The sequence below is a fragment of the Ipomoea triloba genome, chromosome 12, assembly GCF_003576645.1.
Source record: "Ipomoea triloba cultivar NCNSP0323 chromosome 12, ASM357664v1".
NCBI lineage: Eukaryota > Viridiplantae > Streptophyta > Magnoliopsida > Solanales > Convolvulaceae > Ipomoea > Ipomoea triloba.
Window position 1 is genome coordinate 8,385,712 of NC_044927.1, and position 22,861 is coordinate 8,408,572.

General features: G+C 39.7%; 2 protein-coding genes across 3 annotated transcripts; both read right to left on the reverse strand.

Annotated features, from left to right (window-relative positions):
* Positions 1-1,556: 1,556 nt before the first annotated feature.
* Positions 1,557-7,149, reverse strand: LOC115998523 (ribulose bisphosphate carboxylase/oxygenase activase 2, chloroplastic-like). Of its 2 annotated transcripts, XM_031238107.1 has the most exons (8): positions 6,996-7,149; positions 5,971-6,072; positions 4,876-5,120; positions 4,570-4,675; positions 4,364-4,449; positions 3,191-3,663; positions 2,006-2,287; positions 1,557-1,888 (listed from the first exon to the last, which is right to left on the reverse strand). In XM_031238107.1, the coding sequence occupies exons 1-8, from the start codon at positions 7,038-7,040 to the stop codon at positions 1,773-1,775; spliced, it is 1,455 nt and encodes a 484-aa protein (XP_031093967.1). In that variant the 5' UTR covers positions 7,041-7,149; the 3' UTR covers positions 1,557-1,772. The 2 variants fall into 2 exon arrangements, with proteins under 2 accessions (XP_031093967.1, XP_031093968.1); XM_031238108.1 differs by lacking the exons at positions 4,364-4,449; positions 4,570-4,675; positions 4,876-5,120 and adding exons at positions 5,214-5,299; positions 5,420-5,525 and having other exon boundaries at positions 5,726-6,072.
* Positions 7,150-12,703: 5,554 nt separating this feature from the next.
* Positions 12,704-13,603, reverse strand: LOC115999304. Its single transcript, XM_031239160.1, has one exon. The coding sequence runs from the start codon at positions 13,601-13,603 to the stop codon at positions 12,704-12,706; it is 900 nt and encodes a 299-aa protein (XP_031095020.1).
* Between the last annotated feature and the right edge of the window lie 9,258 nt (positions 13,604-22,861).

Below are 22,861 nucleotides of genomic sequence, written 5' to 3' on the forward strand. Positions count from 1 at the left end.
AATGCGAAATTGCATTGTACTTAAGTTTCAATTTTAGAGTTTATGACTGAGTTTTTTTTATTTTATTTGGATAAATGGTTCACTTTTTACTGCTTAGGTTCTAGCATTTATGGTTTAGATTTATAATTTAGTTTTCATTGATTTTTTTTTAAAAAAAATTTATCTAGGTTTGCATATTTAAGTGTTCAAGTTTGCAAAGTGAAATTCACAATAAGTACAAAAATACCACTACTTTTGTTTTAATCTGATATGATATGATCCATCTGATTTTTACAGATGTAAGGCTGAAATTAGTTCTTAGATTTTTTTTGGGTGTGTTCTCTTGGTATCTTAAGTCTATATACATATAAACTAATTAATTAGTTAATGACATGTAATTTCAACTACAATAAATCGTTATATCAACTTCTATATTATGTGAATTAAATTGCCTACAAATAACGAGATCAAAATTTTTAATTAAAATTATTCTCCTAAAAAATGAAATTCTAGCTTGACCGGGAGGTCTTCCTGTTCACATATTAAACGGAAAAGCATATGGCAAAAGAAAGTCATTTCACATTTGCTTTGTTTTGGGATGACTATTCTTTTGAGTTTTGACAAAGTAAGGTTGTTGGCCTTTTAGTTAAATAATTAATTTGATGCTAATCTAATCACCACACTTTCTGCCTTGCATAATGCCTTTAACAACTACTCACTAATTAGTGTCTCTTAGGACTCTAGTATTCTAGTTGTAGATGGTTAGCTTCTTGTTTTTGGTTTTGATTTGTAGGACTCCTTTCTATTGATGATTTTATAGATCGAATTTCATAAAGTGAGTTTTGCTTTGATTAAGTTATCTTTTGATAGCCAAATAGCTTGTAGTTTAATGACACAATCTGTAACTCTTTTAAATAGGAAGTCATAGATTTGAACTCCAGTGAGATATGTATGGACATATAATACATTGCAATAGAGAAGTTGTGTTTTCTGATGTGTGTTAGTTGCTTGTTTGATCTTGTATATCATTGAGGCATTATTATTATTATTATTATTATTTAAAAAATATGCAAACACTTTATTAATTAGTCCATTAAATCCAATTTAGACATACTAATTGGACCAAATTTGGGGCATAGTTAATTGTCCAAAATTAAGAAAATTATATATGTCTTAAACATAATATACTCCATGTAGCAATTCCTCAGAGGATAAGAGTGATTTATCCTTTAAATTTGTTTTCAAATGTTCGAAATTTTCTTATCCAAATGCAGTTGGCATTTAACTTCTTAAATTGCCATGTTTTTTTTTTTTTTTTGAACAAACAATTGCCATGTGTTTATTTGCTTATAAATAGGCTCTTCATGCATGCATAAAACACACGGCAAAAAACAAATTAGGAAATGGTATATGGGAAATTAGTTTCCTTATTTCCTAAATAGGAAATGGCTAAAGGAGAATATGTTTTTTTTTTTTTTTTTTTTTTTTTTTTTTTTGTGAATAAAAACGTGGCAATAAAACTGTCCATGCCACCAAAGACGGTAGAAAGGTGCATAGATTCTTGAATTATGAAAAAATTCCAAAAAAAAAAGAAATATCTTTATCAAATATACTCTTTTGTCATAAAAGACAGAAATATTTAGCCCTTAGGTCCCACACCCGGAGAGTAAATGTTATGAAAAGTAATCGATAGATGAACAATTGATACAAAACATTATACTCTTGTGTCCGCTGAATAATATTTCAGTCTGACATCTTGGGTTCTAACAAACGCTTTTGCAGATGTCGTAACCTTAAACCTGGTACGTGCAGGTTCCATCATCGCTCCTAGCGGTAGGATCAAAGTTTGTTGCTTGAGGATCAGTGCAGCCTTCAGGAACCTTAAGATTACCACTCTGGGCTCCTTGTCCTGCATTATCCGACCAGCAAACAACTTTTAAGAAACAAACAATCTCTTCACAACAGATGTTAAAATGTATGCATGTAAATGTAGTGCAAAACGGTGTGCTAATTTATAGATTATTACCATAGAAGTTTCCATTCTTGATTGCATCTTCGTTTGCATCTCCAAGGGCAGCCTCTTTGAGGTACTTGTCGGCTAATTGAACTCTCTTAACATTCTCTTGTTCTTGTACAAGCATGTATCCATATTGAAGCAGCTTCTCAATTGTCATCTTTGGCTGGTCGAATTTGGGTGGGCCGTCCCTAGAGTTCAGCAGTCTTTCATTCACTGCATCTACCCCAATGGATGCAATGAACTTCCTCACTTCATCATCGTACACTCTTGCTCTCAGGGCACCAAAGAAATCTGCAGACCACTCAAATAAAACAAAGATTATTATATTGAATAAACCAATTATCTATATGTTTTTCTTAGGATCAAGCGCTATAGCCAGTAGTAAATGTGTAACTTTATTTCTTTATACCGCTATCACATTTTCAAGAAGTAGGGTGCTGGACTTGGACCTTTACTGGTCTCGTCCCAACAATCCACCTGCCGGTCTTTACTTGACCCTTTTACTCACCTCCGCCCAACAATCCACCTATCAGTCTTATAATTAACTATACATTTTTGCTGATACGTACAACTTGTTAGGATCAAGCGCTTGTCACTACGCCAAAAGCTATAGCTAGTAGTAAATGCGTAACTTTATTTCTTTATACCGCTATCACATTTTCAAGAAGTAGGGTGCTGGACTTGACCCTTTACTGGCATCCGTCCAACAATCCACCTGTCGGTCTTTGTACAGTTTTTGCTGATACCACTTATTAGGATCAAGTGCTTATCACTACCCCAAAAGTTATAGATAGTAGCGAAGACGCAACTTTATTTTCTTATACTGCCATCACATTTTGAGAGGAGGGTGCTGGACTTCTTGACCTTTTACCAACCTCCGCCCAACAATACATCTACCAGTCTTATAATTAACTATACATTTTTGCTGATACCACTTATTAGGATCAAGCGTTTACCACAAGGCCAAAAGCTATAGCAAGTAGTGAAGAGCACATTTTCTTGTGCTGCCATCACATTTTCAAGTAGTAGGGTACTTGACTTGGTCCTTTATGGACCTCCCCCAAACAATTTCCTAGACACCAATTGTTAGGATGAAGACTTGGCCCGTTACGGGACTCTGCCATAAGTTTTGTCTCAAGTAAAATTGAAGTTTAAAGGAAGGATGAGAATTGAATGTGAAAGCTAAGTACATACCAATTGATTGTCCGGGGAAGGTGTCAACGAGCTTAACAACATGCTCATCTGGTACACCGTCAGTGCGGAAGATACCCTTGCAAACACCGATTCTGTCCTCCCGGGTAGGTGCCCAGTAGAACTTCTCCATACGGCCGTCACGGATGAGAGGAGCGTAGAGGGTGGAGAAGTCATTGCCGGTGACTATGATGGGGACGCGGGCATTCTCCTGCTTGTTGTACATGCCGGGGAGCTGGACATTGGTTGGGTTATCAGCAATGTTCATAAGTGTGGCATTCACCATCTGGTTGTTGACAGTGTATTGGGTAGTCCCACCCATTCTTCCAGCTCCTGCGTCGAGATCATTGATGAAGAGAACGCACATGTTCCCCTTTCGGATGATTTCTGCTGCCTCACGGTACCTTTGCCTAATCAACTTTGCTGGCTCACCAGCGTTCCCACTTTCCAGTTCTCCAGCACTCATCATGATTGGGCTGACAATTTCAAACAACAACCAATATAAATTGGCATGCTAGCGTGCAAAAAGCGAGGGAGAAGGCGACCAACTGGTCGCCTTCTCCCGTCGGTGGAGATGGTGACTAACTGGTCGCTTTCTCGGACCATTTTGGTCGCCTTTTTCGGTTGATGGAGATGGTGATCAACTAGTCGCCTTCTCAGACTGTTTTAGTCACCTTCGCGACCAGTTTGGTTGCTATCTCCAACGACGGAGAAGGCGACCAATTTGGTGGCCTTTTCCGGTCGATGGAGATAACACCAATTTAGTAGCCTTTTTCGACGGCGACCTGCTAGTCATGCCGTCGCCGCCGGTTTTCTCCTGGAGGTCGTCAGAACATCGATGGAGCTCCATCGGTGCACTAGTGACCTCCTATTGCAGGTCACTAACTGGTTTTTGGGTCTTCATATACTAAATTAATATGTTAATGTGTTTAATTGTAACCTTCAAAAGTTTAGGGACTAACTGACTTATCATATAAAGTTTAAGAATGTATTTGATTATTTTCCCCAAATTAAATGAAGTGGCACCTGATTGCATTCTCATAGGAAGGGGTGGGTTCGAGCCACTAACTCTTTGTGCTTTAGTAGGTTGAGAAAGTAGTTATGAACATTGTAACTGAGTCAGTGGTACTCAAAAAAAAAAAAATGAGGTGAAGCAGCTAGCTAGCTAGTACTCACTTGATTCCCATTTTCCGGAACACAAGCTCACACTGGAAAGACTTCCCTTGACCTTTGCCTCCCCAAACACCCAAGATGAGAGGAATCTACAAGACGAAACCAAGGTTTCTCGATCAAAACCATTAACTATAATTGTTTTACGTATAGTAGTCAAGAACAGAATACAATCAATGAGCTGTGTTTCTATACACACAAATATAATTAACCTTAATGTTGGGCAGTTTCAAGAAGTTCTTGGTGATATGGACAACAAGCTTGTCCATGAAAGCTGGGGCAATGTAAAATCCATCCAATGTGTTATCAATATTGTATCTGAAACCAAAATCCCAAACAGTAATGTCATTTTCCACTTAAACTAGTGAATTGCTGTTAAATCAAAATCCCAAACAGTAATGTCATTTTCTACTTAAACTAGTGAATTGCTGTTAAATCAAAATCCCAAACAGTAATGTCATTTTCTACTTAAACTAGTGAATTGCTGCAAATCAACAAGTACGATATGGAAAACTTACTCGCGAAGGCCCTGGCTAATGTACTCATAAGAGCTAAGGACAGCATGGTGAGTGCCGGTACCCATAGGAGCCTGGAAGAGAGTGTCAACAAGTCCCTTTCCCCTGGTGATATCCTGCTGATCATCAGAGATGTCCTCTACAAGCCCCTTCCACCTGTCCTGATTGGTCTGTTTCTGCTCATCAATCTCGGGCTCAGCTGCCTCGGGCGCCTCGGCTGCTACCCTCATTTGCCTGCTGTTTGAGATCTTCGGCATTGCAACTCTGTGCCCACCGGNACTGAGTCAGTGGTACTCAAAAAAAAAAAAATGAGGTGAAGCAGCTAGCTAGCTAGTACTCACTTGATTCCCATTTTCCGGAACACAAGCTCACACTGGAAAGACTTCCCTTGACCTTTGCCTCCCCAAACACCCAAGATGAGAGGAATCTACAAGACGAAACCAAGGTTTCTCGATCAAAACCATTAACTATAATTGTTTTACGTATAGTAGTCAAGAACAGAATACAATCAATGAGCTGTGTTTCTATACACACAAATATAATTAACCTTAATGTTGGGCAGTTTCAAGAAGTTCTTGGTGATATGGACAACAAGCTTGTCCATGAAAGCTGGGGCAATGTAAAATCCATCCAATGTGTTATCAATATTGTATCTGAAACCAAAATCCCAAACAGTAATGTCATTTTCCACTTAAACTAGTGAATTGCTGTTAAATCAAAATCCCAAACAGTAATGTCATTTTCTACTTAAACTAGTGAATTGCTGTTAAATCAAAATCCCAAACAGTAATGTCATTTTCTACTTAAACTAGTGAATTGCTGCAAATCAACAAGTACGATATGGAAAACTTACTCGCGAAGGCCCTGGCTAATGTACTCATAAGAGCTAAGGACAGCATGGTGAGTGCCGGTACCCATAGGAGCCTGGAAGAGAGTGTCAACAAGTCCCTTTCCCCTGGTGATATCCTGCTGATCATCAGAGATGTCCTCTACAAGCCCCTTCCACCTGTCCTGATTGGTCTGTTTCTGCTCATCAATCTCGGGCTCAGCTGCCTCGGGCGCCTCGGCTGCTACCCTCATTTGCCTGCTGTTTGAGATCTTCGGCATTGCAACTCTGTGCCCACCGGTTTTCTTTAAGCCCTTCCCGAAGAAACCACTGCTGGGAACTGAACTCCCCACATTCCCATTGTTCAAACTCAACTGCAATATCAGATTCTCTTTTTATTCAGAACCATAAAAAGCCACTATACAACTTCTTTGATTCCTCTTCCAAAATATACACATACCATTTGCAATAAAATCTAAACATTCAAATTCAAGCTAGTAACCAAGTAAAATAGCTAGCATTATACATACTGATGACCAAAATATTCACCTCTAATTTCCTGTCTTATCTTACTAGGTAAGATATTCATTATGAGTGTTAAGATCAAATACTTATTACACCAAAAACTATAGCTAGTAGCGAAAGAGCAATTTTTTTTCCTTGTACTGCCGCATTTTCAAAAGATGCAGGGTGCAGTGCTGGTCTTGGCCTTTTAGGCCTCCGCCCAACAATCCCCTAGACACTGGATCCTAAATTTGGCCTTTCACCACGCCAAAAGGTATAGCTAGCTAATAGCAAACACGCAACTTTATTTCCTTATACTGCCATATTTTCGAGAGGCATGTGCTAGACTTAGCCGGTCAGGCCTCCGCCCAACAGTTTCCTAGCCACCGGGGTGCTGTACTTGGCCATTCACCCCTCCAAGAATAATTTATTGCTACTTGTACAGAAAATGAACTTCTATTGTGGATTTTGAACTAATAATATCCATAATATCATCAAGGCTTGCCATAGTTAGCTAGGTTTGTAAAATACCAAGTAACATCTACCAACTGAGAAGGCAAGCTAAGGCAAGGAATTTGACATCTGTTGCTGTGCAAAATTGATGAAAAGCCTCAGAGACAGGAACAGCAAACACGAAAACAAACCAGAATTACTCCGTAACCATAGAAAGTTGGCATCTACGATGATGATAACAGCAGAGAGCAAAGATAAAAGAAAACAACAAATGCAGAGAAAAGTAGAATAAACATGTATGTATGTTGACCCAATTAAGGGGGCGACAGAAACACAGTACCAATGACTTGTTGACAGCTCCAATGGTGGAGACAGTGGCAGCCATTTTCCTGAAGCGGCTATGATCACTGGAAGACTGACTGAGATAACTCACAACTTGGCTTTGGGGAGGAAAGAACGGGAGGGGTGCGTTAGAGTTATATAAGCAGTGTTGTGTTGTGTTGGGGATAATGAAATGGGAGGGAAATCTTGTGGATTGGCTAATAGAGGAATGATGGCCACACAAGTGAGTATTTGTTGGGTATGGCTGATCTGGACATTTGTTTTCGACATTCTGTCTTTTTTCTCTTCTTCTTATGATAATTACCATTCATGTTGCAATTTAGGCAATTCTTGGCTCAATTATTACCGACTTACAAATTTAATTTTTGGATGGGTTTGGTTCGAATATTCGAATCGAAATGGTAATGAGAATTAAATACTTGGTTGGTAATGTAATAACTTTAAGTAGAATGAGTCATTTTGTTTGGCAGTAAGAAAAATAGAAATTAAAATCAAAACTAATAAATAATTTATTAATTAAAATAAAAATAAATAAGTATATATATATATATGTGTGTGCGCGCGCGGGGGCATGTGTGTGTGTTTATATATATTAAAAAATTATATATTTAATGCATGGAAGATGACCTTCTTTTTTTTTCTATCTTATTTTTAATTTAATTGTTCAAAAGTAGATGAATACGTAAAAAGCTAATGAGCTTATAATTACTAAAGGATTTAAATCCAATGGTAGAATAATAAAAATAGACAAACAAACATGATAATGATTATCAAAATTCATACTAGGATGTAAAAGTCTCCAACCAAATATAATGTCACATTTATCTTTCAACTATATATATTTTTTTTGAAGGAATCTTTCAACTATTTAATCGTATAAATTGTTAATTTGGTTATTTTTTTTTTGGTGGGGGAAGGGGACTCCGAGAGTCCCCCGAAACTAACGCCATCGGCTTGTGGCAATACAATGCATATCATAGACCAACATCTCCTGCAGTCCGTCCGGCGGTTCATCTAACAGGTTGGTTCCCCATGTAGCAGTTTGTCCGAGGTTTGCTAGGAGGTCAGCGCAGCGATTCCCTTCGCGGAGCACATGGCTGATCGTGATGTCTTGGAATTGCCGCATAAGTGATTTGCAGTCCGCGACCAAAGTGGAGTCAAAGTAATCGCCACCAGGGTCTTTATCTAGCACTTTAACCACGGCCTCTGAGTCCGATTCCGCGACTAGGTGGGTAATCCCGCGATTTCTGGCGATGATTAATCCCTCACGCAAGCCCCAAAGTTCCGCTCTATAGCTCGTTGTATTACCCAGGTTTGCCGTAAAACCCACCAGCCAGGTGCCTCTGTAATCTCTAATTAATCCTCCTGCACTAGCTAAACCTGAGCTAGCTTTTCTTGCGCCATCCGTATTTAATTTAACATAGCCGGAATGTGGTGGAGACCAAGAGATCCAGAGTTGTCTTGCATGTAAAGGACCAGCACGTTTTAGAAGGTAGCAGTGAGCCCCTATCGCTTCTAAACCCGCTTTTTTCACCGTGTCATTCGCCGTGGAGAATACGTTGTTGAAGACTTGATTGTTTCGGGCCTTCCACATATTCCACAAGACATAAGGGAAGATGATCTTCCACGTTCCATCGTGGTTTCCCTCATGGTTACTCGAACAGAATTTCTCCAACCACGTTAGAATCGGGAGGTGGAAACTAGTTCGGAAACTCATCGGCGGGGAAACCAGCTCCCAACAGTGAGTCGCAAAAGCGCATCGTCGCAGAAGGTGATCCAGGGTCTCGTCTTCCTCACCACATCTTGGGCAAGCAGCATCCTCCGTTAACCCCCGACGTCGACGCTCGTCATTGGTCAGGAGTCCATTTGTGGCGATTTTCCATAGAAAGAGTTTAACTCTTTCCACACACGGGACCTTCCAGATCCAGGAATGAGAGTCTTCCAGTTCGCTATGACCTGCAATAAAAGTAAAGGCCGAAGAGACCGAAACTTGCCCAGAAATTGAATGAGGCCAAGTTAGCGAGTCTACCTGATTTGGAGAAACTGGTAGCGGCACCGCCCTAACATCGTTAATCGCATGTGTAGGGAGAACGTTAGTCAAGGCTGGAAAATCCCAGGATCTTTGTGGCGTGATAAAAGCAGACACAGATGGATTAGTATTATCTCTGAGTCCATTACCATCGCCAATGGAGGCTAGCGGGCCCTCTCCGACCCACCAGTCGTTCCAAAAGTTGATGTTATTTCCGTCTCCAACTCTCCATTTTAAACCGTTAACAAGAACATTCCTGCCTTTAAGAATGCTTCGCCACCCCCAAGACCCAGCCATTCGCACATGACGGAGTGTTGAGGAAATCGCCCTGTTTAACATACTTATCCCGCATGGCCTTAACCCAGAGTTTGTCTTGATTTGTGAAGAGTTGCCATGCCATTTTGGTTAGGAACGCAAGGTTGAAGTCACGCGCCTTTCTGAGGCCCAATCCTCCCACCTCACGAGGTCTACATACGTCTGACCAGCTCACCGTGTGGATCCTTCTCGTGTTATCAGCATGCCCCCACAAGAAATTCCTGCAAACCTTATCAATATCATTACAAGTACTTACCGGAATTGCCAAAGACTGCATGGTGTAGGTAGGAACCGAAGCAAGCGATGATTGGACCAGGATACGCCTGCCTGCCATGCTAAGAGCACTAGCCTTCCAGGTCGATAATTTCTTTCGCATTTTATCCACCACCGTCGAGAAAGTGTGTCTGGAGACCCGTTTCTGGAGGATAGGAATGCCTAGGTAGGATCCCATATCGGTAGAAATTGGTATATTCAGGACGTCTCTAATCCGGCTTCTAAGATCTGCGTTGACGTTGGGCGAGCAGAAGGTTGAAGACTTGGCTAGGTTAACTTTGAGACCCGAGGCCGCGCTAAAAGCGTTGAGACAATCAGTCATAATTTTTGCTTGACGTTCCGTGGATTCTCCAAACAGCATGAGGTCATCTGCAAAGAAAAGATGGGAGACGCCAAGCCCTCCTCTTGAGATTTTTATTGGCTTCCACAACCCTGCGACCACTTTACTCTGAATATCATAAGAAAATCTTTCCATAACAAGATTAAAGAGGTAGGGGGCCAACGGGTCCCCTTGTCTAAGACCCCGGCCCGGTTTAAAGGAAGGAAGGTGACCACCATTCCAAAGAATCGAGATTTCGCTTTCTCGAAGTGAGAAGAGAAGGAGATCCGTGATAGGTCTCGGAAACCCGAATCTTTCCAAAGTGTCTTCCAGGAAAGTCCAGGAGACACTATCATAGGCTTTATGAAGGTCCACTTTGACTATCATAAAACCCTTTTTACCTTTCTTAGCTTTCATGGTGTGGACCACTTCCTGTGTGAGAATAACATTATCCATAGTGGAACGGCCCGGGAGGAAGCTGTTCTGGTGTGGACCGATAATCCTGCACATGATAGGCCGTAATCTGTTGACAAGGACTTTTGAGATCACTTTGAACGCCACATTGAGAAGGGAGATTGGTCTGAAGTCGGCTGCTGTCTCCGGATTGTCTTTTTTAGGAATGAGAGTCATGAAGGCCTTGAGCAAGGATTTGTTAACCGAACCGCTTTCGAGCGCCTGGTTAACCATGTTAGTCAGAGAAGGTCCAACATCGCTCCAGAAATGTTGGTAGAAAACCGCCGGTATGCCATCCGGTCCCGGGCTTCCGTACTTCTTCATGCCAAAAACTGCTTTTCTGACTTCTTCCAGGGGGACACGACGGATCAGTCTTGTAGCCTGATTGGAGTTTATAACATTGTTTTCCACGACCGGTGCTAAATTGCTTGCCCCACTGGTCTCAACTCTGCAAAAAAGCGAGGTAAAAAAGTCAGTAATGTGGTTGCTAAGGGAATGGTGGTCCTCCGTCCAAGCCCCGTTAATTTTGAGGAATCTGATCCGATTTTTGTTTCTCCTAATCATGGCTGCGTTGTGATAGAAGCGGGTATTCCGATCGCCGTCCTTGATCCAATCCATTCTAGATTTTTGGAACCAAAAGGCTTCCTCTTGGTCCAGAACATCGTTAAGATCATTAAGGAGGCATTTTTCGCGATGTTGCAGTGCATGGGAAACCGCAAACTCATCTCTACTTTGGGTAACCTGAATATCGTTAATTAATTTCTGCTTTCGTTTGAAGATGTTACCGAAAACATTCCGGTTCCAATGGATGCTTTTTCGGGTTACAGTTGCTATAACATCTTCTATCGGCCGTATCCCATTTTCGGTAGCCTCCCTCCAGATGTGTTTATAATCCTCCCTGTTAAGCCAGGCCGCTTCGAAACGGACCGGTCGTATGTTTCTATGAGGAGGGGACCCTGCTTCTTCCGTAAAAATAATGGGGTTATGATCGGAATAGAGTCGAGGTAGCACCACAACTTTCGCCTCAGGAAAAGCTAGCTGGGCCTCAACGTTCCAGAGAAGTCTATCGAGACGTCTCATCTGTACCACTCTATTACCCACCACCCGATGCCACGTGAAGGTAGGTCCCACAGCCCCTGGGTCTAAAAGGTTGCAATTCCCGTAGGCTTCCAAGAATCTTTGGTGTTGGTTGTAGTCGATATTAGCGCTACCCCATTGTTCGTCGCTACCTGCAATATCATTAAAATCTCCAAGGACCATCCAAGGCTCTCGTATAGTATTCACCAGAGACTTGCAATAATCCCAGAACCTACACTTAGCAAGCAGGTTAGGTCTAACATAAGCAAAGGTAATAAAGCAATTATCAGGCCGCCAATGAACTTTGGCGTGTATGGCCTGAGAATTATGGCTAACTACCTCGAGGTCAATATGACCTTGTTTCCAAAACAACAGAAGACCTCCAGCAAACCCGATGGGGTCTACCAAGAAACGATTATTATAGCCCATATTATAAGCTAAGTCAGTCATCTTATCCGCCCTAGAGGACCGGATTTCAAGCAAGCAGAAGGCATCAGCTTTGGATGTGGTCAGAAGCTGTTTGACATGCTTCCTCACACGCCCGTTGACAATACCTCTACAGTTCCAGGTAAGAATCTTCATAACAAACCCGTGGCACCGGGGGAAGTTTGGCCACCGCCTTCCCCAGGCGTAACACCAGATGGGGAACCCAATTCTGTTTGATTGGATTTTTCCCCTGTCGCCATACCCGCCGAAGCCGGGGCACCACCGAAATGAAACAAAGAACGGGGGTCAGTCTGTCTGTTCCAGTGAACAGCCGAAAGGTCCGGAGAAGGACTAGGGTAGCTAGCCGAATCATTCCTCCCTGTTCCTCTCCCTTTACCACGATTTAATCCCGATCGTCCTCCACGGCTTCTCACCGCCAGGCTGGCCGAACGAGTAGACTCAGGAGAAACCGTAGTGTTAACCGGCTGTTGCGGCGGAGAGGCAGCTTGGGGATTGTTATTCGGAAGCGGAGACTTACCTTTGGAACCAGATTTGGATCCCGGTTTAGGCTTCCTCCTATCTGCGTTGTTGTTGTTTCGTGCGAGAGTTCTGTCAATTTCATTGGTGTTCGCCAGTATGCCAAACTGGTTACCACGAGTAGCAGCGACATTATTGTCCTTTCTGGTGTATCGGGTGTTGTTCACAGCAGCCGGCGGCTTTACTTTCTTCGTAACCAGCATCCAAGTCCCATACTTGGGTCTAGTTTGTGTCGTAGGAGTGGTCGACGGTGGTTCAGGGTGACGAGTATCCTCAGCTACTGGAGCTGCTTCGCTGTTGGTGTCCATATTTGGTGTCTCACTTTCCGGCGATTTGATTCCGGACAGGACTGCTCCCGGTGCCCAACCACACCACAGTTGAAGCAGACGACGTGCAACCCTTCGTACTCAACTAGTTGGACCGAGTTCCCAAGTAACACATCGGAAACCAACGGTTTGTTTAGATCTACTTCAACCGCTGCTCTTGCAAACCTCCCTTTCGTTGCAATGGATGTAGTTTTGTCAAGTTTGAGTGGCTTTCCCACATTAGTCAAAATAGCTTTGATGGTGTCATCCCGGAAGTATTCCATCGGCAATTCGGGGAGTCTGACCCAAACTGCCATTTTTGAGAGTTTGGCTGTACGAGGTCTGAACTCCGGCTCCCATCGCTGAGCAACAAGGTAATTGTCGAATATTTTCCACGGTCCGTCGAGGAGAACGTGTAGATAATCTATTTTACTATCAAAGCGGGCGACAAAATATCCATAACCGATATCGATTAATGTCATTTTACCTTGGAGGTTCCACATGGACGGCAACCTTTGGTTCAGGACATTACAGTGAATATTCTTCCCCAGATACTTGATGATCAGCGCCATCTTCCATGCACTACATAACTCCTTGCGTAATTCCTTCGAGAACGTAACTCTCGGTCTCCGTTCGACAATATCATTCGCATCAGGTTCAGTGTCAGACTCCACGTCAAAGTCTTCAAACGCCCATTCATTGGCCTCTACGCGAGATGGAAGTTCCTCCGCGGAGATGTTGATGGATGCCACGGCGTCCGCAAATGAGCGTTTCATTTGTTGCTGTTTCTTTGCCAAATGCGAAAGAGGGTCTCCCTCCTCCATGGGGATATCCGGTGGGTCATTACCAGGCCCCGGTGGCGGTTGCGCCATCGGACAGAACAACCCGCCGCCGCAACGGCTAGGGCAACGCAAAGAAACTTACCAAACTAAAACCACCTTACAGAAGGAAACCATTCTTCCAAGCCAACAAAATAATGGTACCAATAGACAAGTTTGTTATTGGGACAAGATGTGTAGGTCTCTCCCCTCCGTTAATTTGGTTATAAATATAGTTCATATCTCTATAAACCTACATCTAATTTAGAGTAACGAGTCTAGTTAAAAGACTAAAACTAAATTTACAACAATTAAAATACAGGAGTTAGATTTATAATTAAATCAATAATCAAAAGATTAAATTTACAATAGACAAGAATTTCAGTTGTAACTTGGAAACAATTGAAAAACATGATAGAAGTACAATTTTTCTTATAAATATATTATTCTATAGTCAAGTCTGGCCTTGGGCAAGAGTAGGTTGGGCTCTTGCCCCGGCCATGCTATATATATATATAGAGAGAGAAAATTGTCATTTTGGTCTACTGACTATAGGGGTCCTATTAATTGCAAACTACGACTTTTAAAATTGTTAATTTCATATCTAAAATATTAAATTTTTATTAATTTCAGTCACTCTGGCCAAATTACGTACCGGCCAAATTTCGCTGAAAAACCTTAAACCCTAAAATAATGAGTGTATTTTAGACATTTCACGTCTGTTTTCTTTTTCTTCGACGAATCCATCTTTTCTTCTTCTTCTCTGACAGACTATCTGCCGCTTCTTGTAAACCAGACAGGCCACCTCCTCAACTGTTCCTCGTACGTACTCATCGAAGAGTTTCCTACTCCCATTGCAATTTCAGCTAATTTATTATACTCGTTGACGGAAGTAACGCTCTGGTAGTTGTTCAGCTAGTGCTCGCCGCCGACCACTCGGAAGCTTTTGGTTCGCTTATCGTCATCGAGGGTTGTCGAAGCGGCGGACGAACGGCCACACCACGCTCGCCGACGCGTCGATGTGCTGCGTTATTAGGGACATGCAGGTGTTGGGTCTGGGGTCAAAGGTGTGGTACGAGGAACAACTGAGGAGGTGGCCGGTCTGGTTCAGATGCTGATTGAGTCGTGGGGGTCGCACTACTTGGAACTGACCCGACGGAATCTTTGACGGCAACAGTTAAATTTACGATAATTGAAAGACAAGAATTTCATTTGTAACTTGAAAATAATTGAAGTACCAAAAGTACAATTTTTCTTATAAATATATTATTCTATAGTCAGGCTTGGTCTTGGGTAAGGGTAGGTTGGGTCTTACCCAAGGCTCATGTTGGGAGGGGGCCCAACCCCAACCCTAACCCCATCCCCTCTTGTGTGTGTGTCTATATATATATATATATATATATATATATATAAAAGCAAATAATATATACACAAATGTTAAATAAAGAGCACACTTAATTGCCATGTGGTTATTATTTGACAAGTGTAGAGATTAAATCAAACAGAAATGAATGATACACGATATTGTTTACCCAGTTCGATACAACAATATCTACATCAGGGGTACCACCATCAGTAAGTCCAATCTACTTTTTCAACCATTCAATCATACAGATGGTAAAGAGATCGCAATCTCAACCCAATGTGCGATATACCTCACAAGGTAAGTACCCAGTCTGCTGAAGCTTATAGAGGTTTGTTGAGGCAGAGATCCTTGCAATCAGCAGTCCAAAGAGTTCATCATTTGGAGATCCACGTTGAAGCTACCCGTCTCACCGACTCACTCACTATTGCACCACAGTTGTATGGAGTACGACCCACAAGTCAGCACGATGAGACGTTTCTTCTCAATAAGTCGCCTTAACTCTAAACAAGCTAAGATTGTATTGAGAAGAAGATGATTTGAAGAATAAACTCTCAAACTGACATAGAATTGAAGAAGACTTTCCAGTAAATGATGTTCTCGTGTGTAAAGTCTCAAGGCTATAACCTCCTTCTATTATATAAGGGATATCCGAATCTTGATGAACAAGTAATCTTCTAGGGTTACTTTGTAGAGAAGGATCACCTGCCATAACTCTATATAGGAAATTCTGACTTCCTAACACATGGTTTCTAAAATCCTCAATATAGAAACTGCTCCGCCGGTCCTGAAGGTAAGTCGGTGAAGATCATCAACGAGTTTCTAAATCTTCACTAGTGTAGGATATGTTTTGTCGGAGGCTTCTTTAGTAGCATAACTTGCCCCAATATAGCCAATCATAAACTAGGGTTTACAATAATAAAGACTCACACGTTATTTTTTTAATGAATCATCTAGTCTAATGTAATTTAGAAGTTTCTATTAGGTATTCGCATATTTAAATCACTCTAGAAAATCTTGAAATTGATATAGCTAAAAGAAAAAGTATTTATAAATACCACATTGATATAGAATATTTGTGATTTATAACGTGTTTTCTTTTCGAATCATTTTATCCAATTAATTACATTTCATATTTTGGTATGAATAATTTTTATCATGTTTTAAAATATTTTGATTTCTCACCCCAGTCAAAAGTATTTTTAGCCCCGCCTTGTTTGTAAGCTTTATTTTATATTTTTATTAATAATTAATATATTATTTATTATGATAACAATGCTATTATTTATAAGCTTTTTTAGTTTTAGATTGTTTTTTTATAAACTATAATTATTTATTTATGAAGACACTGATGTAGTTATTGATTATTTTACATTTAGGAAAACACCTATAATTTTTTTACATGATTATTGTTGTGATGTATGTAAAATTTAAAAAAACTTGTGAATTTAATTTAATTTCTAATTATTTAATAATAGTATTTTTTCGTTATGTAATTTAAAATTTAGGTATAATCCTAACTTTAAGTAGGATTTTTTTTTCATGCCCCATGCCTATCAAACAATAGGACCGGGCATGTCTATAGTTTTGTATCAATTGCATGTATTCTATTAATTGTCAAGAGAAAGTAATAAATTAAATGTATAGTTGTTATATGACGAACTTAGATAAGCGAACATTTTCAGCTCAAAGAATTTAAGTTACCACTATCGAGATTCAAACCTATGATTACTCATTTGAATAGTAATCGAGATCTCATCATACTACATGGTAGTTGGTAAATACATATTGAGTTTAATGCATCTAGAATTGATTCTTGCAAAAATAAGTTTTAGTTAAGACTTTTTTTTTGCCAAATTTACTTAAAACCTTTTTTTTTTTTTGGTTAAATTTGTTTGTTTTTAAATTTTTTGATATACTAAAAATAAAATCAGACTATGAAGCACACATTATTGAATGTTATAAACTAGTATGGATGACCAAAGTGAGTAAACAACAAAATGGAGGCTTCTGGGTACTGTTAAGATAGAGGTTAGGGTGTAAGCTGTTCTTTCCTCCAGAAATATAATCTTTCTTTTGCTCAGTTTTGTGGACCACAAAAATTTGACACAATTATTGCTTCCGTATCACTCTCACTACACCACAAAAATTTTGAAGAAATTAAAAGATGAGCTCGAATTGAAAATACATACTACTTATGTTATAGGCTTCTGCTCACATTGTCCATATCAGATCAGAGTTCGTTCATCACCACTCGTTACTTGAAAGAATAGTTGACGAAAAATATCTGATGCTCTGGAACTCTGGAAGCTTCTAGGTAACAAAAACTTGTCTTTTTCCTCTATGGCTCAAATATATTTTCTCTTTTTTTTCTTAATCAAAATAATAGTTGTTGAGGAATTACCACCCACCTTCATTAGCTTCGCAGCCGATATACCATGATCCAAATACACCATAGTCAAAATGGCACCGTTTCTTTTAATGAAATAAAATAGCAGTCGTAATGTTCGTTATGATTTGTTGTCACTAAGGTTTTTATTTTATTTTTTAGTAATATTGTTAGGGGATAATTATAATTTATGTCTTTTCATAATATGCAAGTTATCAATGTTACTTTTGAATTATTAGTGGTATAAATGTTACCCCACAATTTTCAAAACAGTACATATATTGCCTCTCTTGTACCTATGGGAGGGGAAACATTTACACTATACGGGAGGGCAATATATGTACCATTTTGAAAATTGAGTGGTAACATTTACACCACTAATAATTCAGGAATGACATTGATAATTGGCATATTATGGAGGGGCTTAAATTATAATTTTTCCTAATGTAATGAAACTGCAATGTGCATAAAATAAAATTGAATAACATATCTCATATATTGAGTATTGATTGTATATTGTCATATAAAATTGTAATTGAATTAGAATGATACTTTAGTGATATTGTAATGAAACTAAATAGCAGGTCTCACATATTGAGCGTAAATTTTCAAATGAAACTATAGTTGAACAAGAATGATACTTTAGTGGTGCCGTAATGAAACTACTTTGTGCATAAAATAAAACTGAATAGCAAGTCTCACAGATTGAATGTATATTGTTAAATAAAATTGTAGTTTAATTGGGCGAATAGACCTGTATACGATTTTGAAAATTTTTACTATTCGACTGATTGAACCGAAGAGTGAACTTGATTCAATCAACCTTTCGTAAGAGTTGTGAAGCGGAAATACTTTTAACCCCTTTATGAAATCTTAGTTTTGTTTGAGTGATAATGTAAATGCTAGTAAATAAAAGATAGAGAGAGATTTTTATAGTGGTTCGGCCAAAACCCAACCTACTCCACTATTCTCCTTAAACTCTAAGGAGAATTGCACTAAACCCTTAATACAAAAGATCGCTCAAGCCTTGAAAATAGAGTCGGCCTTGAGTATCTAGGTTTTTCAACTCTACATGAGTTTACCCCGCTTCTTTGTATTTATACCGAGTAGAGATACATATTTTTCAAAGAAAATCTTTGATTCTCCCACGCTTAGACTTGGCTTCTTAGATGTAGTCTTGATCTTCACTATTTGCAACACAAGTTTTCACTAAATGTGGCGTTTATGCTTGAAATCTCTCTGATTGTCACTTGATGTTTTGCGCTAAAAGCTTTTGAATACTTGTAAATTTTCACTTGAAAGACCAACACAGTTTTTAGACTTGAATGAAGTTATTTATTGACATTTTGAAATAAATTCGTTGGAGGGAAATTTATTTCAAACGTTTCGAAAGGTTGCTTTTTATCAGATTTCCAGCTGTTGAAACACTAGTTTCTACTGAACATTACTTTTTATTCTACTCCTTTTGTTTAGGCTTTTTAAGAGAAATCTCATTGGCATGTGTACCTAGGACACCTTTTGTCTTGGTAACATTTTCTTATAAAGCTTTGTTCGTTTAAGGTTTCCAACTGTTTGCTCAGAGAACGTCCCGACCAGTAGTTCCATTAAACAGTTAACTCTTACAATTCGAGTTAATGTTTCGAACAATATTCTTACTATTCAGTAAGGTAGGTCCTTACACTTTTCGGCCTTTGCAACCTTCCGATCTTGTACTCTTCGACTTCCACTCTTTGTCTCAAACTCTTAAGCTCTTGAACTCTTCGAAGCTTGTCTGCTAACCATCCGAGAGGTAACTATTCTAGTTACGATTCAGACTATTTGAACAAAAGAAAAACAAGCTCCTAAGTCTAAAAAATAAATAAATTGGAGACTAAAATTCCTAACTTTAGTAAGTCTATATATGTATGTATGTATGTATGTATATATATATATATATATACACATATATATATATATAGGGTAGGTTCCAGTGAGACCATTTGCTTAGGTAAGATTGTAAGATCACATCTTGTGCATCCATGTAATACTTTTTAATGGTCTAGATTGATTGACACACACACTTCGTTCGCACACATTTAATCACCGTTCGCACATATTTAATCACCGTTCGCACACACTTCAACTTGGAATTTTAATCAATATAGACCATTAAAAAATTTTGAGATCAAATCTTCAAGAGGTAAGAAGTTCCGAGGAGTTCGCCACACACACCAACTGTTCGAGAGGATGGAGAACCGAACAGTGAGGCTGGACGAACAGTTGAACCCAGCATATTTGAGGCAGAGCAAACAGTTGAACTTGAGGAGGATTCATTCTGGAATCTGAGTTAGAGGACTCTCCCAGCTCTGGTAAAAATTTGAAAGCACTAACTGGAGGTAATTCTGACCATTTATTTTAAGTAGATGTTGAACAGGTTCGCATACCACATCTTTCTCCAAGGCTAACTGAGGGCATTACTACTGTGGTTGAAGTATTGAAGCAAATGGCCAAGGAGAAAAAATCTCTATTCAAAAAGGTGAAGAAAGCTGTGAAAAAAATCTACCAAGGGGACTGCTAAGACCATAGCCACTTTGGTTAATGAGGCATCTGCAACAAGGAAGCTTATCATTTCTCAACAACAGCCAGCTGACACTTTGAATGAAGCTGAGACAAAATTTAAAGAGTTAGTGCTTGAATCTTTTTTATAGAGATGATGATGATGAGTGAGATGGTGAAGATGCTCACTAATGTGCTGACCAATCAAGATGATCTCTTCTGGAACCAAAGGTTGATCAAGGATGGCACAGAAGACATCAAGAAGTATGCCATCATTATTGAAGAAGACCTTGCCAATCTTAATGGCAAGATGAATACAATATTAGGCATTGTTTTCTCTTTGCGTAGATTAGATGATACCAAATATGGGGAGGGTAGCAGGAAAGAGAAAATAACAATGAAACCATAAGGTGACATTGTTCACTATGTCTCATATGAACAAGGCAGTGGGAGTAAATTCGTTGCTGAAAATTGACCTCCTTGGACGGAGAAGTGGGACAAGAAAAAGAAGCTAGATCATATTCAGCTTCAAAATGAAGAAATTGAGAAGCAGAGAAGAAGATATGAGGAAGCAAAACAGGAGCGTAAGTGGCGAAAGGTTGAGGCCAAGAAGGCACAAAACAAAATCTTAGAGAGATTAGCATCATTCTGAAAAGGCAATCACAGCGATTCTGATGAAGTGTTGTCTAGCATGTTATTCAATGTAATCAAAGAGAGCGGAGTCTCTCTAGCTGATGAGATCACAAAGGCCGAATGCATTCGTTAGTGGAGACGCGGAGTAATTATGGGTGAAAATATCTTAAATCCTTTCACGAACTACCACTGGTTCAACATCTCGACAACCACTAGTACAGAAAAGTACATCCACTACACCCAATTGTTTCCACATGTGTAGCGAATGAAGGTGACTAAAAAGGCCTAAACTTTCCGCAAAACCCGTAAGGGGGTGTCGCGGAAATTATAGAGTAATTTTATTTTATTTTTTAATTTGAAAGTATGCGCGGCAGCAGTTAATTCGGGTTTCGCGGATACCTCTTTTTTTAATATATAAATACACACACACATATATATATATATAGAGATCACTTGTTTAGGTAATATCGTGAGATCAGATCTTGTGCATCCATTTAATAATTTAATGGTCTAGATTGATTTAAGATGCTAAGTTGAAGTGTGTGCGAATGGTGATTAAGTGTGTGCGGACGGTGATCAAATATATGCAAACAGTGATTAAATGTTTGCGAACGGTGATTGATGTACAAGCACTACAAAAAAATGCGAAAATAACAACGAATTTAGTGACGGATTCTTTCCGTTGCTAAGCTAACGACGGATTAGCGACAACTTAGCGACGTATTTTCATTTTTTTTGTTAAATGGACATTTAGAGACAGATTTTTCCCGTCATTAAATACGTAGCTAATTTTGGCGGTGAATTTTTGCACAAAAATTAGAGACAAATTAGCGACAAATTTGCGACAAAATTTTTGCGGGAATTTTAGTTGTTACAAATTAGCGACAAATATATTTTTCCGTCGCTATATTTTCATTCGGGTTGCGTTTGTCTGTACATTTTAGCGACGGATTCTCATTTCCGTGGCTAAAATTGTACAGTGTTATTTCAAAGAACAATCTAGTGGCAGATTCGTCTTCCGTCATTAAAGTTTCGCACACTTTTTCAAACAGTTCAGCGACGAGATTTTGCTATTTAGCGACGAAAATCGTATGTCTCTATTTTCACTTTTTTTTGTAGTGAACATTTAGATCTTCCTCATTTTCTTCTGCAATTTCTTTTCAATCTGTTGAGGAATTTTCACTTCTTCTTTAGTGATTTTGGCTTTACCCTTCTCTATTTCCTTCTCAACCACCTTTCGAAGGTATGCATGATTGATTTCATTAATGTTCGTGGCTATTGGAATAGAGGTTATTCCCAACCATTCAAGAGAAAATTGTTCTTCTGGCCTCATTTGTGTTATGCCTTCCTCAATAATGTCAAGTTTTGACATTCTCCATTTCTGTCAGCTTGTCACCCTAATTAGTTCTACAAGTAGATCTTCATTTGTTAATATGGTGTTGTCCTCACCGGCATACATAGCCTACAATAAGGCTTCATCCACCATTTGTTGAGCCAATTGAGCATTAGCTCTTACTTGCTGTGCAGTTGGGTCATCTAAAGTGGCCTCACTATCTTCAGTTTCTACAACATTGATGTCAACCTCTTTGGCAATCCCGGTCACCACCTTGGTTATATTCTCACTCTCCACGTCTGCTGCTAGGGCAGGTTCTTATGGGACGGATAGAGTTCGAATTGTTAGCGGTACTTCTACTCCTCAAGACGTTTCTTCTTCTTCTTCTTCTTCTTCTTCTTCTTCTTCTTCTTCTTCTTCATCTTCTCCTCGAATAGTTGTTTCCATAACCTCTCGAACTGTTGATTTTATCTCTGGGATAAGTGCTTGTGGAACCTCTCGAGGCTCAACTTTTCGGACTTATTCCCTCAACTAGTGACGTCTTGGCTGCATTTTCTTACACTTTTCGGTTACTGGCTTCTTTGAATGTTCGAGAATCTTACACTTTGGTTTTGGTGCCTTGGGGATTTTGGATGCCTTCTTTGGTTGACTTTCTTCTACAACTTCTAGCTTTAATTCCTCTTTGCCTTAGCCTTATTGGCAACTTCGGCTAAAGGCAAATTGGATAAGCTCTCCTCTTCTGTTTCTTTCTTCTTGGTTGGGGTTGCACCCCTAGGAGGAGGTTTCTATGCTAGACGGCCCCACTTCTTCTGAGTCAGTTCGAGTTGACACGGGCAGGTGCTGCTCGACCCGACCCCCGATGGAACCTAACGACTCCACCTGGGTTCCTGAGAATTCTTCAACTTCACAGATGGTCGAGTCATACGAGGATACCAAGAAGGACCCGACCTCGACCTCATCGTCGTAGTCCTTAGCGAAAATGTTTTGGTTATCCGAATTTGTCATATCTCTTCCTTTAGGGGGGGGGGGGGATATTTTAGAACGGGGAAGTTAGACGAA